Source organism: Arabidopsis lyrata, assembly GCF_000004255.2.
Source record: "Arabidopsis lyrata subsp. lyrata unplaced genomic scaffold ARALYscaffold_4, whole genome shotgun sequence".
NCBI classification, from domain to species: domain Eukaryota; kingdom Viridiplantae; phylum Streptophyta; class Magnoliopsida; order Brassicales; family Brassicaceae; genus Arabidopsis; species Arabidopsis lyrata.
The window spans coordinates 2,444,197-2,464,423 of NW_003302552.1; the positions used below are offsets into that span (position 1 = coordinate 2,444,197).

General features: G+C 42.2%; 2 protein-coding genes across 2 annotated transcripts; both read right to left on the reverse strand.

The window, feature by feature from the left end:
* Positions 1-2,857: 2,857 nt before the first annotated feature.
* On the reverse strand, positions 2,858-5,271 carry LOC110228826 (receptor like protein 30-like). The gene is given in 3 exon segments (XM_021026997.1): positions 2,858-4,330; positions 4,333-5,011; positions 5,073-5,271. Coding segments are annotated over 3 exon segments (2,169 nt in total). The 5' UTR covers positions 5,244-5,271; the 3' UTR covers positions 2,858-3,011.
* Positions 5,272-6,496: 1,225 nt separating this feature from the next.
* LOC110228948 (receptor like protein 30-like) lies at positions 6,497-9,011 on the reverse strand. The gene has a single exon (XM_021027396.1). It carries the CDS (start codon positions 8,939-8,941, stop codon positions 6,674-6,676), a length of 2,268 nt encoding a protein of 755 aa, XP_020883055.1. The 5' UTR covers positions 8,942-9,011; the 3' UTR covers positions 6,497-6,673.
* Positions 9,012-20,227: the final 11,216 nt, after the last annotated feature.

Below are 20,227 nucleotides of genomic sequence, written 5' to 3' on the forward strand. Positions count from 1 at the left end.
CCTAGATGAAAAATAATAGAGGACGACTATATATGATCTCTATGCAAGTGGTGATCAAAATAAAGAAGACTCGTGGCACGTCCACTGGCAGGTTTACATAGGGGAATTGCCAGCCTCGTGGGATTAGTCCTTGGGCCTAGGAAGCCTTTGGGAGACCCGCGGTTATTCAAAAAAAAAAAATAATAAATAAAAAAAAATAAAAAAAATAAAGAAGACTCATATAATTAAGTATTTTTCTGTTGTAAAACATGCTAAACTTGCTCGCATGAATTATTGTCCCTAACACTTTTTTTTTTTTTTTTTTTTGTCAACCACACATTAATTAATAAAGAACTCTTTGATTGTCCCTAACACTTTATTTTCATAATCCATGGATTTTTAGCTTCTCAAATGCTCCGAAATTTCTATTAATCACCCATCAAAGTTGGGTAAGTCATTTAAATTTTTTAAAAAGTCCTAAATCTTCAATAAATTTAGTATATAATCTAAATAACTTCAAATCACCGGATGAAATTAATGCCTTCGTTATAAATTCTTAAGGTATAAGTATTATTGGAATTTCACGATCAAAATCGTTACATCAGAGAGAAGCATGAGTAACTTGTGTCAAAAGAAAGAATGTGGGAAGTGTGACATAGAAAACGAATTGAACACTTTTTGACTTACAAAACTCTTCAAGGAAGATTCAATGAGGCGTGAATTAAGGGTTTCCATGAAAGAGACAAATAATAAAATTAAAAATAACCAAAAAGCACATATACAGAATACAGTATATATATATATATATAATCTCACACGTTAACCGTCAAAGACGTTTGTTAAAAAAACTAACTCTAAAATTACAAAATACAAATGAGTTGTTGGAGAACGCTGATGGCAAATCATTACAAACTTATCAGTCTTCTCATCCTCTCCAAGACTTTGTGATTTGTGCCACAAAGACTGTTAGGATAACAATGTAGAGGATTTAACCTTTGAAACTGTAAGACCGCGAAATTCCAATTTGAAAACAGAGAGAAATAACTTTGTAAAACGATTTAGGAAAGACGATTTAAAAAAACGAGTGAAGACGAGATATGATTTCTCTTTCCGTAATCCAAACTAGCTCCCGCAGTGTGGCGGTTTTACGAGTAGCGGATCGCAGGATACCATGACTATTAGACCAATATCGCAACACTCGATAACGGAATCTACGATCTTGAAATAATAAGATATACTCTTGATACTTACTTTTGAATAGAAAGGAAGAGAGGGAGAGAGTTATGTGGTTGCGTTTTTGCAAAAAGCAAGTGAACGAAATGAATGAGAGGAGGCTCGCTATTATAGCCAAGAGGAGACGCAGCTTGATCCGCAAGTCATGCGCACGTGAGCGGAGATTGTGGAGAATCGGAGTGATGCGCAAGACTCAACCGAGTCAAGATCGTGGGCGAGATTTTAATTTAGGAAGCGTTATCACTTCCGTTTCTCGATTTCGAATTCGAAAAAGGAATATTCGGATATACTTTTAATAGCTTCCGTTTAATCTTACCACCTTCACCAACAGCTCCAAGACTTTGATTCTGTAAATCTTTCGCTAGAATCAGCAGCCGAATCTGTTACCGGCGTGGAAGGGGAAGACGAAGCCGGTGAAGATTCCATCCTATGGGAATTATGAAGAAGATCGAGATGGGCTTAATCGAAATTCTCTATAAATGGAGGGACAAAAAGGGAATATTCGCAGTGTTATCATGCAATGCTTTCTTTGTTCACTTGGATCCAAAGGAATAAACACAACATAATAAAAACCAAAGCCATGTAAGCCATCTAGTATTCAGTGCAAAACCAAGAAAAAGCTCTTGAAATTAAAACTCAGTAGCCATGCAGTCGAATGAAATTCTACTTATGAGAAACATAGTATTTAATTTGGCCACTCCACTGAATCTCTCTACTCATCAGTAACATGTAAGTCAAATTACTTATCCATTACTACTGGAAAATAAGACAAGAAAGAAAGAGCAAGAGATGGTTCATTTCCTCACATGATTAAGAGAGGAAATTTTTTGTCTTGAATCCTTGGAAACACATAAAATTTACCATTTCATTCAAATTAAATCCACGAATTATTCATAATCAAATTTCTGCAATTTCCTAAAAATCACTAGAATAGAGAAACCAAAGACTTTTGGCATCTGTTCAAACCCGTTAGTAATCAGGTCTAAACAGGTTATCTTTTTAGTATTTCTTCAGACCCGTTAGCAATCGAGTCTAAACGGGTCAACCCTTTATAAACATTTATATTATTGTGTCTTCTTAAACGATTCAGGTCCCCAAAAAATACAGTGTCCGTTTAGACCCATATATATGTTTAATGCCCATTTTTAACATCATGGGAGCGTGTCCAAGAAGAAAGTGTGTTCGAAGATTTTCGGCCTCTGTGGGGACGCAAATTTTCCTTCCATTGGAAATTTTTTAAACTTACGCGATCAAGGGTTTTCTTGAAAGAGACAAATGATAAGATCAAAATAATAATTAAAAAAAAAACATATCAAATTCTTGATTACAACACAGACAGTAGGATAAGCAGTTAATTCCATACATAATTTATTGAATGCATTTTTGAGACAATTAGTCTGTTCGTTTCGACGCCGCTGGCGGCTGCGGCGGCAACACTACCGCAGGTTGTTGTTCGTTTCGTCACCGCAGCCGCAGATCGCAACTGTATAATCGTTTGACGCTGAATTTAAATAGCGTCCAAAGTTTTTAACCGCAGGTAGCTGCGTTCGCCGCAACGTTATGCCGCAGATACCTGCGACAACGAAACGAACATGGATACTTGCGTCTGCCGCGGCCACAGGTAGCTGCGGCGACGAAACGAACATGCTCAATATATATTAAATACCACCAAAGAGGTTTATTACAAAACCATAAAATAGAAAATTATAACTTACAAGAGTTTTTTGAGAATACACCGTGAAAAATTATTACAAACACATATGCTTGACAATGGTTAGACAAAAGATAAGTGAAGGTGTTCAACGAGCACTTCTGATGACAACTCCGGGCTTGTTTTTACGAAACTTTTCCATGAACCACTCATGCTTAAGGAAGATCTGTCCAATCACAAATCCGCAAAAAACACCAGGTCCGTACGCTATTGCCGCAGCTATCCAATTAATCACTTGTTCTTCAGACTCCGACAATTCCTCCGATTCATGTTGTGCAGGATTTTTGGCAAGATGGTTTCCACATATTCCTTCGAGACCGAATAGTTTGGGGTTGTCCATGAATGAAGAACAATTTTGGCTTTGAAACTGTGTGCTTTGTGGAATTGGACCTTCGAGATTGTTGTGAGAGAAGTTCATCGTTGATAAAAAGGAGAGCGTACCAAGATCTGGAGGAATCTGACCTGACAATTGATTCCGGGATAGGTCTAATGCCTCAAGATTTTTCAGATTTGCCAATGATTGAGGTATGTCACTTGTGAAAACATTACTTGACAAGTTGAGTAGACGCAACGCCCTTAACGATCCAATAGATTCAGGGATTTTTCCACCAAATTTGTTTCCCGAGAAGTCAATGAACATGAAGTCTTCTCGAATCACTGAAAATGATGTATCTACTCCTTTATGCACAATTTCCATTGAATTACTGTAGGAAGCAACATACACCATGAAATCTTCCATGTACACGTTATCATATTGTGATGTGGCCATGGCACTCCAACTGGAAAAATAGAAAGCTGGGAGGGTTCCAGTGAAGTCATTTTTTGAGATATCAATGACTTTTAAATTTTGAAATCCAATGGAGACGTGGCGGTCATATAGCGGCCCATAGAATTGATTTGATCTAAGGAAGAGGACATTTAGCGATGGTAGAGAACCCAACCAAGATGGAAACTCGTCCTTGAATTTGTTGCTTCCCAAATTCAAAACTTTCATAGCTTTGCAATTTATCAAGGATTTTGAAAGTTTTCCCTCCAACTGATTCCAGCTAACGTCAAGTGTCTTTAAATTGGTAGCATTGACAAACATATCTGTTAGAGTTCCACTGAAGTTGTTGTTTTCAAGATTAAGCATTTCAAGATTAGTGATATTCCTCAAACATGGGGGAATCAAGCCACTAAAGCTATTGATGGAAAAATCTAAGAGACCTAACGATCTAAGCTTGCAGATCCAATGGGGAAATGGTCCTCGGAATGAATTCGATTTAAGACTCAACACATTCATCTGTGTACTATCGAAAACTTCTGGTGATTTTCCAAAACTGCTAAAGGAGTTGTAAGGAAGCTTCAACAATTGCAATCTCCATAAGCAACCTGGTACTTCGCCTTCCAACTTATTGTGGGAGAGATCAAGCTAAGATCTAAGATGTTGAGATTGAGAAATTTGGATATAGATTCAGGGATTGGGCCATCGAAATTGTTACTAGCAAGGGACAGAGCATGAAGCCTAGACGATGAAGATGTATTTCCAAACTCTACAGGTCCCTTGAACTGGTTTCGCCTCAAATAAACCACTTGTAACGATGGAATTGTGAACAAGGATGTAGGAAAAGGCCCGGAAAATGAGTTTCCACTCAACAAAACATATTCCAAGTTGTGGAGTCTACTCATGTCAGTTGGGAACTCGGATTCAAAGTAATTATTAGTGAGGTGAAGTGTGGACAATTCCGTTAAATTGGCAAATGAAACAGGAAATTTTCCACTTAAGTAGTTATTAGTAAGGCTCAAGGAACTTAGTTGGGTCAAGTTGCCAATTGAAGATGGAACTTGACCAACTAATTCATTTTGTGAAAGGTCAAGATAGGTGAGATGAGAAAGGGTTCCTAATGAAAAAGGAATCTCCCCATAAAGATTGCAATCTCTAAGGGTTAGGCTTTGGAGATATTGGAGTTTGAAAAGGCCACTATTTGGTTTCAAAGTGTTGTTGAGAGAGACACTATCAAAGTAAAGTGAAATCACCTGGCCAGATCTAACATCGCACGTGACACCCTCCCATGAACAGCAATCACTGCTCTTGTTCCATGAAGTCATGTAATTTACCGGAAACTCCCTCCCATGAACAGCAATCACTGCTCTTGTTCCATGAAGTCATGTAATTTACCGGAAACTCGTGTTTGAACTCCAAAAGAGCATCTCTCTGGTCATGGCGGCAAAAGTGGAGTGTAGGAGAAGCAAAAGTGAGTAGAACGAAAGAAAGCAAGAAGAAGAAATACAATGTAACAACAGTACCATGAAAGGAATAAGGTTGTTTTGGAATCATCATTACCCTTGTACTTTTTTTTTTTTTGGAGTTTGTGTGGTAAGTAGTTGGTTATGACAATGGCTTCCGAATCTCTCTCTTTAAAAAGAAAAAAAAAGAGAAAAAACAATTTTGGAGTTTAGTTGTTGACTTTTGGAAAATTTAGCGTCAACGCATGACTATTCTTCTCCTCTCTAAGTCTATATAATCCGTGATTTGTGCCACAAAGAGCCAAAAACCATTGACTCATTTCTTCCACTACATACTCTCTTGACTTGACCAACCTTGTCGAGTTCTTTATCTGAATATATGTAAAAACTTTAGTTAGCTAATTTCTTACAAATTCCAAACAAAATTTATCAATTAGAAAGAAATCATTGTAAAGAGGCAAAGTGTAAGACCTTGCAAAAAGCAGCAGGATACTAACAAAACATGTAATTTTATTAACAAAACTTAGCTTTAACTTACAGAAATACATGTAACTGCAGTTACAGCTGCTTCTTCGATTCCATGACCATGAATTCCACTCCAATCAATGCTAGCTTCGAATCCTAAGATCCTATTACTGAGCTTGAAGGTCATGTTCATCGTCCGAAAATCAAGTCACTAATATACTGTTCATAGTTCTGTTTTCCCTGACTTTGACAAATCTTAACGTTAGTTAGCTTTAACATGAAAGGTCAAGGCATTCTGTTCAAGTTTGAATGCGGATTAGATGGTCTCTCACCGGCTGGTTTATACAGCTTGACCAATCTTCTCTATCTTGGAAGACAAGTAATGAAGTAAACAACAGATGGTTTCACGCTCTTCTGCGAAAGCATGAGTATAGATCAATTAATGTCTTATACGGTGAGTGAGATCGATCATTTGGTTATAGGCGTTACCCTTGTCGTTTGGGGTCTCACTCCAATTCCCCTTCATTGCGATAGCATGGCAGCTACCTTGCATGAAATCTATTGTTTATGTAATGAAAATATTGGCGGTAAAATTATAATTGCAGTGTCACTACGGTTTAGGTGAAAATGTTTGAGTGAGGAGTCACTATTGTTGATGTGATTCTAGAGGCAAGATGGGGGAAAAATATATATAGAAACTTTTTAGTTTCTAAATTAAAAACTCTTTCTAAATCTCATATTGGAAAAGGCTAGCTAGCGTGAGTTACGTAAGCTATAAGAAAGAGTGATTGGGAAATGTGAATCAGAACACGAATTGGACACTTTCAGCCTCTATGGTTTAGGAGAAGAAAATTTTCCATTGGACTTTTTTCACTTAGAAAGTCTTCGTAAGAAAGATTCAATGCATATAATAATATTCTTGATCCCACACATCCGTCAAAGACGTTTATTACAAAAAACCATAAAACAGAAAATTACAAACACAAACGAGTTATTGGAGAACGCTAATGGAAAATTCTAACAAACTTGACAAATGCGTAAAAGGACAAGAGAAAGTGTTCAACGAGCACTTCTGATGACTACTCTAGGCTTGTTTCTACGAAACGTTTCCATGAACCAATCATGCTTGTGTGAAACAAATATATGTCCAATCACCAATCCGCAAAAAACACCAGGTCCATATGCTATTGCCGCTGCTATCCAGTTAATCACTTCTTCTTTAGGCTCCCGCAATTCCTTCGATCCTTGTGGTGTAAGATTCGGGACATGCCTTTTTCCACAGATTTCATCGAGACCGTAGAGTTTGGGGTTGTCCATGAATGATGAACAATTTTGGCTTTGAAACTGTGTGCCTTGTGGTATTGGACCTTCGAGATTATTGTGGGAGAAGTTCATTGTTGATAGAAAGGAGAGTGTTCCAAGATCTCGAGGAATCTGACCTATTAGCTGATTTTGTGATAGGTCTAGTGCCTCAAGGTTTGTCAAACTAGCCAATGATTTAGGTATGTCGCTCGTGAATGCATTACTTGACAAGTTGAGAAGACGCAACCCCTTCAACAATCCAATAGATTCAGGGATTCTTCCACAAAATCTGTTTCCCGAAAAGTCAATGGCTACGAAGTCTTTTCGGATCCCCTCAAATTCTGTGTCTACTCCTTTATGTACTATTTCCATTGAATTACGGTAAGAAGCAGTAAAATCCATGAATTCTTCCATATATGTGTCATCATATTCTGCTTTTAATGCGGTCATCCCTAGCCAAGTGGAAAAGTAGAAATCTGGGAAGGTTCCAATGAAATCATTATGTGAGACATCAATGACTTTTAAATATTGGAACCCAATGGGGACTTGGGGCTGATATAAGGGCCCATAGAATTGGTTTGATCGGAGGATGATGACGTTTAAAAATGGAAGAGAAGCCAACCAAAATGGAAACTTGTCCTTGAAGTTGTTGCTTTCCGCATTCAAAAGTTTCATAGCTTTGCAATTGATCAAAGACTGTGGAAACTCTCCCTCCAAGCGGTTGCGGCTAATGTCAAGTGAGTGTAAATTGGCAGCGTTGACAAAAATATCAGGAAGAATTCCACTGAAGTTGTTGTTTTGGAGATTAAGCACTTGAAGAAGATGGGTGATATTCTTTAAACATGGAGGAATCAAGCCACTAAAGCTATTGTTGGACAAATCTAAGAGATCTATCGATGTAAACTTGCAGATCCAATGGGGAAATGGTCCTCGGAATGTATTCGAATCAAGACCCAACTCACGCATTTGTGGTCGATCGACAACTTCTGATGATTTTTCAAAACTGCGAAAAGAGTTTTGAGAAAGCTTCAACACTGCCAATCTCCATAAGCAACTTGGTACTTTGCCTTCTAGCTTATTGTTGGAAAGATCAAGATAAGAGAGCTTAACTAACTGTGATATAGATGTGGGGATTGGTCCAATGAAACTATTGTAACTAAGGTCTAATGTAACGAGATTGAGAAAATTAGATATAGATTCAGGGATTGGACCATCTAATTTGTTATGAGAAGTGAATAGACCAAGAAGCTTAGATGATGAAGATGTATTCCTAAACTCTAAGGGTCCGTTGAATTGGTTTCTCACAATACTAACAACTTGTAACGAAGGAATCATGAACAGGGACGTAGGGAAAGGCCCAAAAAATGAGTTTCCATCACAAAAAAAAACCTCCAAGTTTTGGAGTCCACTCATGTCAGTTGGGAGCTTGGATTCAAAGTAATTATTGTTGAGATGAAGTGTGACCAATTTCGTAAGATTGGAAAATGAAATCGGAATTTTGCCACTTAAATTGTTTCTCGCAAGGCTCAATGAGGTTAGTTGGGTCAAGTTTCCAATTGAAGTTGGAACTTGACCTACTAATTCATTATAAGAAAAGTCAAGATACGTGAGATGAGAAAGGTTTCCTAATGAAGAAGGAATCTCCCCAAGAAGGTTGCAAGACAAAAGGGTTAAGTGTTGAAGATAATGGAGTTTGAAAAGACCACTATTTGGTTTCAAAGTGTTGTTGAGAAAGACGTTATCAAGGTAAAGTGAAATCACCTCGCCAGATCTAACGTCGCATTTGACACCCTCCCAAGAACAACAATCACTGCTCTTGTTCCATGAACTCATGTCTTTAGCATTTTGGTAGGATTCATTTACCGGAAACTCGTGTTTGAACTCCAGAAGAGCATCCCTCTGATCATGGCGGCAACGGTGGAGCGTAGGAGAAGCAAAAGTATGTAGAACAAAGGAAAACAAAAAAAAGAAATGCATGGTAAAAACAATACCATAAAAGGAATACGATTGGCTTGGTATCATCATTATTTAGTCTGTGTGGTTTGTGATAGGTTATGATTATGGCTTCTGCAGCTCTCTTTAAAAAGAACAAAACGATCTAGCGTCAGCTCGTCGGTCTTTCTATATGATCTTAAGTCTCTATGATCAATGATATTTGTGTCACTTGCCAAACTTCTCCACATAGACCATTGACTCATTTCTTCCACCAACTTATAATTATCCATCACACACTCTATTGACTTGACGTTGACGAGTTCATTAACTTTTTGACTATTTTCAAAATGTAATGAATTGCAAACATATTTTATCAATTAGGAACATGATCATTGAAAAATACCAAAATTTCCCATTCAATTTCTGTTTTCACATGCCAACATGTAAAGAAAAAGTCAAAGAATCATAGTTCGTCCTGTTATGACATAAAATAATAACAGTTAATTTCATACTTAGTGCATGAATTATCACCTCCGACAATACTGGCTTAAACCGGACGAATTACGAACAAATCTGAGAATTCAGTCAAACCAAGAAATCCCGGTTAGGCCTGTTAACGGGCCAGAGAAGGGAGGTCGCCTGGCGAGCTCGACCCGAAGACGGGAGATCGCCTAAACCGACTTCTCATTCAAGAAAAAGGAAGATTTTCCTTAAGAGAAAAGGAGAATCGCGAAAAGAAAGGAAAAGAAGAGGATAAGGCTCCGAAGATTTAGAAGATTAACATATCTTAAACCGCCTTAATCATGTATAAATAGAGGGGTTTGTCCTCTATTCAAGGGATCCGCAACTTTGCACAAAAAACTCTAATTATTCTTGAGCTAAACCCTAGCGTTGTTTCTAAGCAATAAAATTCATCATTCTTTTCGAGTCTTTGATCACAAATAGCAAGAGAGTTAACCGAATTTGTTTTCCCCCTTTAAACAAATTCATTGTGTGATTTTCGAAATCAACAATTGGCGCCGTCTGTGGAGACGACAAAATACCTCTCTTCGAAAAACTCTATCCTCGATCAATACTGCTCGCAAAGAAACATGGTTCACGAAATCGAAGACCTTACTTTGCCCCTGAACAGTGGCTCCATGCCACCTTCCACCATAACGGCGGACCTCTCTAACAGAGACGGCTCCCGTTCAGTTGAAGAGGAGCTGGCAACACCACATTTTCTCCAATTCTCTGGATAACCAATCACCTGGTAACACTTATCTTTATTATGTCCACTTCGACCACAATGGGAACATATCAATTCTTGAGACAAACTATCTCCACGACCACATGGTTGAGGAGCGTTCACCACCAAATTCATACCATCCCTCGTTTGTACTTTCTCACGAGGTGCTGACTTAACTGTTTCTTCTCTTAGCACGATTGAGTAAGCTTGATTCAACATAGGCAAAGGCTCGCGAGACACCAACGCAGACTTGAGAGCCCCAAAGCATTGTTCATCTAATCCCAACAAGAATTGGCGAACTTTGTCGTCTTCACGTTTGCGAGCTTCTCTTGTTTTTGATCTACAAGTACACCCGCCACAAGTGCACGCACCACTCTGTTCATAGTTGCCAAGACTATCCCAAAGTCGTTTCAACAACACATGGGAGATCATGGCTTCGGGATTATCACTCGAGGACACATCATATGGATGGATTCTCTTTCTTGAAGCGCCTTCTGCTGCTTCGAACTTAACATCGGTGATTTCCACCACTTCGTTGACCTTCACAAATGTCTCAGCGCCTTCTGCAGCTCCATTGGTTTGAGCGCCTTCCGCAGCTCCGCTGACCTTCACAAGAGCGCCCTCCGCAGCTCTGTCTTTCTTCGCACCACCATTGGCCATGAAGAAAGATCACGAAAAACCTTAAAGATTAGAAGCCAAAAGGCTCTAATACCATGTCAGAATTACACAAAACGATACTGGAAATTCTGTGTTATTGATATAAGACGGCTACATACATATATATACTAGTTAGGGAACATTAACCCTAATTACATAAATATTAAACCTAATAAAGCCCATATTCAAAGACCTGATCCGATTCTAATCCAAAGCCCGATATCAAAGGTTTGATCCGCCCTATTAATATTCCTTAAACATGAAGGAATCAAGCCACTAAAGCTATTGATGGACAAATCCGTTATATCTAAATAAATTTGTTACTGATCCAATGCCCCCCTTAGTTTTATACATTCACAAGATATAATCGTTACGGAAAAGTGAAGCATGAGTAACGTGTGCCAGAAGAAAGAGTGTTTGGGAAATGTGAACACGAATTAGACAGCTTTCCTCTCTAGTTTAAGAGAAGCAAAATTTTCCATAGGACTATTTCACTTAGTCCCGTAAGGAAGATTCATTGGGGGGCCGGCGTGAATTAAGGGTTTGATTGCAGTCAACTTAGCGGCATCCGAGATTGATTTACGACAGCCTAAGACTCTACGGTCAGTCGCAAAGTATATAGGGTTGTTGATGGACCTAATGGAGAGTCTAGGTGATCAGGGTGAGCAGGTGATACGCACATAGTTTTGGTGGGGTTGCTATTTCCAAGGCCATGGAGATATTCCATGATAAGGTTCATAATACACAGTGTAACAAATTATACAAAAATAGCCCTTTTTCGGATAGAAAGTTCCCACTAAAGATAAACAACCAGAGACAAGGTTATTCTCAATTATATATTGCATACCAACCACACAAGTAGGCTAAATCAAAACACAACATATCAAAACCATTGATATATAGAACAAGTAAAATTAAAACACAACATATTAAAACCATTGACATATAGAGCAAGTAAAACTAAATCACACTTTTCCTCTGAATTTATGCATCGGAGAGTCCACGAGAAATCAGAGAGAAAAAAAGAGACGTAGATTCTAATTTAGATTAGTAAAATTTCTTTTTGAGACTCTCTTAAGAAAAAACAGAAAGCAATTCATACCCATTTACTTGCTTCGGAACCTATATCCATCCTTTTTCTTGCCTTTGTTTATCTCGTACATTGCTGATGTATATAGGGGAAAAAAAAATGTAATCACAATGAGTTTTTTTGCTTTTTATTTTCTATCTAAAAGTATTATAAGGATAATCTCATCATTACCCCAAACACAGAAAGCCGAATATAAAACTACACCAACAGGACTCAATGCATATATCTTTCGATACTCTGTGACAGCTTTCTCACCTGAAAGGACCCAAAAAATATATATATCAAAATTAAAATCTTAACATATACGATTACGAATTTCAAAAGATCTGAGATAAAGAGTCAAAGAACGTTACCTTTGCTACCAGTTTGCGAACAGAAACCACGATCTGGACGAGACACAAGGGTTTTTCCACCAAAGCCGAGGCGATAACACTGCACAACGACAGATCTCAGATTCGGATGCATTATCGGAAATTAGGGTTTTGCTCTTCTTCATCACGGCTAAAAATGTAATAAGTTCTATGGTCAAATCGGCCCTAGCTTGCGCTCCACGGTTATTTCCTCTGTTTCGATTGTCAATATTGTGAGCTTATGGTAAATTACCACATTGCAATATTGCATGTCCTAAAATACCATTGCATGTCTTAAAAAGATGTGCTTTATACCTTAAACTCATAATATTGATTAAAAATCTTTTTTTGTCATCATATTAATTTTATTCAAATAAAGAAAGAGTTCAAAAAGACAAACATAGCACATTCTTGGTAAGTGCAATGTCCACCTAAGGTACGCCATTTCTTGTGACAAATTTTAACGGGTTGTGTACTAGTTACAGAGAATATGCGGAAAAGAAGAATTGACTGTGATACAAGATGTGTCAGATGTGGCGCACCAGAGGAAACGATCAATCATACAATCTTTCAGTGCCACCCGACACGGTAAATTTGGACGCTTTCACAGATTCCTACGGTTGTGGGAAATTTTTCCACGGAATCTATTTTTGCAAATTTGGATCAATTATTTGGGAGAATACCTTCGGAATTCGATTCATAAGTTTTCCCATGGATTATTTGGTATATTTGAAAAGCAAGGAATAAAAAAATATTTGATAATATAGACAATGACCCACTAGAGGTATTACGGTTTGTGGAAGTCGAAACTAACACAATCAAGATTTGTCTAGGGTTTTATTTTAGGGATACGATAATCGTGAATTCTCAAAGAACAACAGAACGATTGTAACCAGAGATGGTGTTCTTGATATTATTAAGAAAAAGATGACTTTGATCGTACAAGAGTTTGATCGAAAAAGAAAAAGATGTTTGTGCTGTGAGAGCTTTGCGTAGTGTAAATTCTAGAGCGATATTGCCTGCCCCTTCGTTTGAGCCTTGAATCTCTTTATATAGGGATGAATAACCGCCTCTCCAGCGATATTCTCGGAAGATTTCCATTTATCTTGAAGTCGGCCAGAATATCGTGGATTAGAATAATTTCCTTATTCTTCGGAGTTTTTTTGGAAGACTTCCTGATTTGAGTTGATCCTTCGCGATTCTTCTTTATCATTTCCGAGTTTATCGGAAATGATCCTTCTTTTTCGGAAATGATAACTTGCTTGGAAATGATACCTTTGAAGGAAAATATTTACTAAGTCTTTGCCTCGGGTGATGACGAATACCTCGCCCTGGAGAACTTATGCAATCGGCTCGGGTGCACAGGAAGGATCGGCTCAGGTACCCGAGGCGACTGGTTCGGGTAACCCGAAGTGATGGCCTCGGGTATACGGAAGGAAGTGGCTCGGGTATCTTGGCGTGAACCGGCTCGGGCGGTTGAAGAGCTGGCTCGGGTTGCGAGTTCACATGTGGACCCCGAGGTGATCGGCATGTTGCCCCGAGGTGAACGGCTTGTTTTACCGAGGTGATTAACACATTTCCCCGAGGTATTTTCAGAAGTTCCCTGAGGTGTCCACAATCCGGCTCGGTGCTAGGGGATGGGATCCGACCCCAACAGTTAGCCCCCCAGCTCGTTGATTTGAGAAGCAAACAATGAGCTTCACGACTGTTTAGTCCGAGCCGTTTTAAACTTTGTCCCGAGCCCATCCTTGTACGCCGCCAGGGTTTTCCATATTTCAAAGATGGTTAGTGTCCTTCGATGATTCTGATTCTTGACGATTCAAATCTCTTTGACGCTTCATCTTCTTCTAGCGCATGTGACGGTTGAGATTCTACCTCGAGAAGTGGAAGAGTCCTCTGCTGCTTCCCGAGACCCGTGCGGATGCGAAGTATCTTAATATTGGTCACGCGCACCCGACGCGCCCGAGACTTGGGCGGATGCGAAATATTATTAAACTCGTGTGTACCCGACGCGCCGAAGCATTCTATAAATATCCGACTCCTGCTTCATTTTCCCATTTCGCAATCTGCAAGGAAAATTTCTAAGGTTCGCTTCTTTTCTCTCTGATCTTGATCTCTTTAATTTCCTCTGCTTTGCTTTATTTTCCGTCGTTCCTCCGCCGTACCAGATCTTAGATTTGGTTTTTTCCGATTTCAAATCTTGTTTTTCCGATTCTTTTTGATTCACCCGAGCCGAAGATGTCACTTTCTGATTCAAGTGATTCGTCCCGAGGTAGAAAAATTCCCGTTCATGAAAGGAAGATGGTTTGGAGCAGTCCCTCGGAAGGAGCCGAGGCTAGTTTTTCAGATTGCTCCGAGCGGAACGGCGATAGTGAATCAAAATCGTCATCCGTGGACCAAGATCCGAGCCAATTTGTGGCTCAGGAAGATACGATTGCGAACATGGCTCGGGATGAGGATCTTCCTGATGACCCCGAGGCAGCTTTAAATACGGGGAGAGCGCATCCTCCGTCTAAGGACGAAGCTGGGGGCTCTCGTTGGCAAAAAGCGCCCGAGCCGTCTTTGCTCCCCGTAAAGGCCGAGGCGGTTCACTATGATTCCGACGCGGAGGCGATAATGCTTCAGGCCAGGGTGCAAGCGGCTAAGGCTTTGCAGCAGAAGACGAAGCGAGCCAGAAAAGTAAAAAGGCCCGACCCCCCTGGTTCTACGCTATCCACCGAGGACTCCCTCAGAGAATTGAGAGTTCGGTTCGGTTTCAGTGAAGGAGTCACGATGAGGCTTCCGACCCCGAGTGAACGAGCCGATAATCCTCCCGAGGGGTTCTTCACGTTGTACGAGGGGTTTTTCAGTTTTTATTTCCTGTAGTTCCCTCTCCCGAGGCTGATCGTTGAGTATTTGTGGTCGTACAAGATTGCGTTAGCTCAGATCTCAACTCGTGGATTGCGGCATCTTATTGGGATCTTAGTAAGGAGTTTCGAGGCGGATAAAGTTTTGTCCCTCGGGCATTTAAGGAATTTCCTGGAGGTTCGTCGTAGCCCGGGTCCTCTGGAAAGATACTACATCTCGCCGAGCAAAAATAAAAAGATCATTGGCGGGTTCCCGAGCAAGGATGAGAAATACACTGATCATTTCTTCTTTGTCGCGATTGACGAGGACTCCGTCCCCGAGGGATGCCTTGATAAAATTGTTGCGAAATGGGGCAAAATCGGTAGTTTACCCGAAGCGTTTGAGTTTTTCTCTGTCGTGATTTGATCGATTTATTCTAACCAGTTTTATTTTCGTTTTCAGATCGTAACCCGGCGTTCCTCGAGCTTATCCCCGAAGATCTTTTAGAAATTCACAAGGAGTTGGCTTCCCGGAAGTGTAACTGGACCAAACATTTTACGCTCAAAAGAGTTGAGAAAGCGCTGAGATTACTCCGAGGCGTGTCCTGTTCATCATCGTCATCTTCCTCGGATCACCGACTAAGCGGCTACATGGAGATGCAGAAGGCGAAGATGACGCTAAGGGAGAAAAAGGCTGCCGAGAAGGAAGCGGCCGAGCAGAAAAAAGCTCTCGAGGCAGCCTTCAAACCTTTGATTGAGGGGTCTAGAAGGCCCGAGGCGTCCGATCTTCCCGAGGCGTCTGGCAGGCCCGAAGTGGTTAAGGGCCCCGAAGGATCCGGGGTTGATCTAGCGGTTGCTTCGGTTCCTCCCGAAGCGGTCGACGATGTCCCGGCTGGGGATAGTGGAGTTCAAGCTCCCGAGGTCGAACACACCGACGTTGTGGTTGGCTTGGCTGCTGGTAGACAGGCCAAATCTAAAGGAAAACGTCCTCGGGGCGACCACTCTACCGGTAGGAGGAAGAGGTCGAAGAGCGATCGCGGAAGCTCTCGACCGATTTACAAGGACAAGGTGGCTTCGGCCAACCTTGTTGCTTCGTGTGCATGGCCGTTGTTGACGGCTCCTGAGAATCTGGCCGAGGCGGAGAGATACGCCGAGACTTCGGCCAACTTTCTGAAGGTAATGATTTTTTTTTGTTGAACCTCTTGTTTCGAAGTTCTTTTCCGTTCCTAACATGTCATTTTATCCCCAGGCTTTCTCCTCAATGAACACGCTGGTTCGTTCTTACGAATCCATGAACCGTCAGCATGAAGCTGCCAACGAGCAGTTTGAGATAGCCCGTGCGGAATCGGAGAGGAGAATAGCCGAGGCGACTATGGCGAGAGAAAATGCGGAGGCCCTTGTCGCTGCTGAGCAAGAGGCGAGGCAGAAAGAGGCCGAGGAGAATGCTCGAATTCGGCAAAAAACCGAAGCAGAGGTTGAGCGCCTCAACCGCCTGCTCGCCGAGGAGAAGTCTCTTCGGGAGGTCGAGGTAGCCCGAGCCAGGAAAGCTGCAAAAAGGGCGGTTACTGAAGAGTTCGCCAAGCAGATCAAGACGATCGAGGCGAAACTAGAACAGTTTGACCAAGTTGCCGACCGTTACATGTACTTCTCCCAGGCCAAAGCAAACGCCGAGCTGATTGCCGAGCTCGAAGGGGGCAAGTCGATCGAGGACGAGAAGAAAGAGGTAGAGGCATGGAAAGAAGAGTTCGGGGACGCCGAAGCGGAGTATTCTCAGCTTGCGGTTGAACTGCTCGGAACTTTGAAGGTTCCTCCGGTGTCACCCGACTCCGCTCATGATAGCCTCGGAAATAGGTCGGTGGAAGGCGACGCGACCGAAATCGGAGTTATCGATCAAGCAGGAACGTTCCTGGATCCTGCGGTGACACATGCCGAGGAGCGAGACGAATAAGCCCGAGGCGTCTCTAAAACTCCTTTTTCTTCTGTTGTTTTTTTTTATTTCTTTTGTAAAACTTATGCCTGGACGGCTTTATCCATCTGAATGCATGTTTCTTGGATTCGATACCAATGTTGAGTAACTGGGTTTATGACATGCCCGAGACAACGAAATATGCGTTGTTATTGGGTTTCGGTAGAAATGACCTTTGGTTCAATAGAAATTAATCTCCGAACCGTGATGATGAGTAACGTACCAGTGTTAAGGTAACTGGGTTTTGTGGGACTAATCTTTATCGGTTGCGACCCGAGCTGATACAGTCGATTGCCAGTGCTTAGAAGCGAACTGGGGTACCAGTGTAGAAGTCAACTGGGTTTTCCGAAGACAATCTCTTGGTGGTCAGATATCTCTGACCGAATTGTCTTGAATACTTATATAGCGCGCTGTAACCGAAGCGGTGAAATGAGCTCTCTGTTCGTGGACGTGGCCATCATCCGAACGAACTTTTAGCTTTATAGGTCGATAAGATGACCGTTAAAATTTCCGAGGTCGATAAAATTGATAATCCGAAGGGTAAAAACTTAGAGAATTTGAAAAATTTAGTGGGAGTATATATGTATACGGACCCACTCCCCCCTTTTTTTAATTAGGGGGGGTAGCTGAACTCGTCCGAGGACGAGCTGCCTACGTACCCTTTTCAGGGATCAAGCCACCCCGTAGTTCGAGTACATGCGTACCTTAGGTTTTTAGCGGTAATATTTCCTTAGATGCATTGCGTTCCAGGATCTAGGTACCGCTTTGCCGTTCATGTTGACGAGTTCGTAGACGCCGGGACGGATTACCTTTGCGATCGTGTAAGGTCCTTCCCAATTCGCGCCGAGCTTACCTGCGTTCTGTTCGGCGGTATTCTGGAAAACTTTGCGCAGTACAAGATCTCCTTCATGGAAGCGGCGATGCTTAACGTGGGAATTGTAGTACCGAGCCGTTGCATTCTGGTAGTTCTGCATACGGATCAAAGCTGAATCTCTTCTCTCGTCAATTAAGTCCAGCTCGTCCAGCATCATCTGAGTGTTGGAATTTTCCTGCTCGGGGAGAAAACGTCTTCTTAGTCCCGGGATCTCGGCTTCGGTGGGAATCACGCATTCCGTGCCGTAGACAAGGGCGAAAGGTGTTTCTCCCGTGGCCCGCCGCGGCGTGGTTCTGTGCGACCATAATACTCCTTCCAATTCGTCGGCCCAGCGGCCTTTCTTCGCGTTGAGGCGCTTTTTTATTTCGTCGAGAATCGTCTTGTTTGCCGCCTTGGCCTGTCAATTTCCCTGAGGGTACCGAGGCGTAGACTTGCTGAGGCGAATTCCCCATTTCTCGCAGAATCCTTCAAACCGAGCCGAAATAAACTGCGATCCGTTGTCTGTGACGATCTCGTAAGGTATCCCATGGCGGCATATGATGTTCTTCCAAACGAAGTTCTCGACCTGCGCATCTTTGATGCTGGCGTAGGAGTCTGCCTCTATCCATTTGGAGAAGTAGTCTGTCAGTACGAGGACAAGTTTCTTCTGCTTGGAGTTGTGTAGAGGTCCGATGATGTCCATGGACCATCGCATGAATGGATAAGGCGAAGTGATGGAAGAGAGGAGCTCGGCGGGTTGATGAATGGTTGGTGCGTGCCTCTGGCATTTATCACATCGTTGAGAAAACTTCGCGCAGTCTTTGACCATCGTCGGCCAAAAATATCCGTGGCGTTTGATCTTTATAGCCAGGGCTCTTCCGCCAGAGTGGTTTCCACAAGATCCGCCGTGTACTTCTTTCATGACTCTCCGAGCTTCATTTCCTTCGACACAGATAAGGAGGGGACCAGAAAATCGCCATTTAAAAAGCTCTCCGTCGATCAGAGTATACCGAGCCGCTTTGGCCTTAAGCTTCCGAGCTGCCCATTTTTCAGTAGGAACTTCTCCATCGGCGATGTAGCTTCGGATGGCTCCGATCCATTTGGCGTCGCTTCCGTATTCGGGCTCGGTTGCGTCCGTAGTTTGCTGGTCTAGCTGTTCGATGTCCATTTCTTCCGGTTCTTCTGTCTCCCGAGCTGTTAGAACTTGATCCTTGCTATTATCTTCAATGCTCGGCTTTTCGATGAACTCAATCGGTATGACTCTCTTCAGATTTGGGTCGGAGGTTGAAGCTAGAGCCGCTAAGGCATCGGCCGGTGTGTTCTCACCTCGTGGGATTCTGGTTAACTCAAACTCTCCGAACTGTTTCGCCAAGTCTTGCGTGAGAGCAAGATACGCTTCCATTCGTTCGTCGCGAGCCACATATTCTCCATTGAATTGATTAGCCACGAGCTGGGAGTCGCAAAAGGCTCGCAGCTTGTTGATCTTAAGTCCCCGAGCCAGCTTAAGTCCTGCTATCAGCGCTTCGTACTCAGCCACGTTGTTAGTCGCGTCGAAATTTAGTTGAAAGGATTGTTCAAGGATTTCACCCTCTGGTGATGCGAGGCGGATCCCGACGCCAGAACCTTGTTTTGAGGATGAGCCGTCGACGTGGAGGATCCAAACAGCGTTGGGTGACTCTTCTCGGACGTTCTCTGTTGGCAGCTCGATGATGAAATCGGCCAGGACTTGAGATTTCGCGCATGTTTTGTTTCTGTATTCGATGTCATACTCGCTGAGTTCTACCGCCCACTTGGCCAAGCGTCCCGATTGGCTCGGACTGTGCAGGATGGTTCAGAGTGATACGGGCGCCATGACGACAATTGAGTGAGACTGGAAATATGGCTGTAGCTTCCGAGCTGACATTACTACGGCGAGGGCGAGCTTTTCAGTTTGCGGGTAGCGTGTTTCCGCGTCGGTGAAAGTTTGCGAAACATAAAATATCGGCTTCTGCTCCCCTCTGTCTTCCCTGACTATGACTCCACTTATAGCCGTATCAGAGACTGCGATGTACAGGAATAATGGCTCGCCCGGGACTGGTTTCGCTAACACCGGTGGATTAGCCAAATACTTCTTCAGTTCCTGGAAAGCTTCTTCGCAGCGATCGGTCCATTCGAATTTCTTGTTCCCGCGCAGAGTATCGTAGAAAGCAAGGCATTTGTCAGTGGACCGCGAGATGAATCGGTTCAAGGCTGCGACTCTCCCGGTGAGACGTTGGACTTCGCGCTTGTTCTGTGGTGAGGGCATGTTTAGTAGAGCATCGATTTGCTTCGGGTTTGCCTCGATGCCTCGGTGAGTTACGAGATATCCCAAGAATTCTCCAGACTTTACCGCGAAACGACATTTTGCCGGGTTAAGCTTCATATTGTG

Bases quoted from the DNA above. Each gene is read 5' to 3' on its own strand.
- LOC110228948 (XM_021027396.1), bottom strand. From the start codon at position 8,941: ATGATGATACCAAGCCAATCGTATTCCTTTTATGGTATTGTTTTTACC.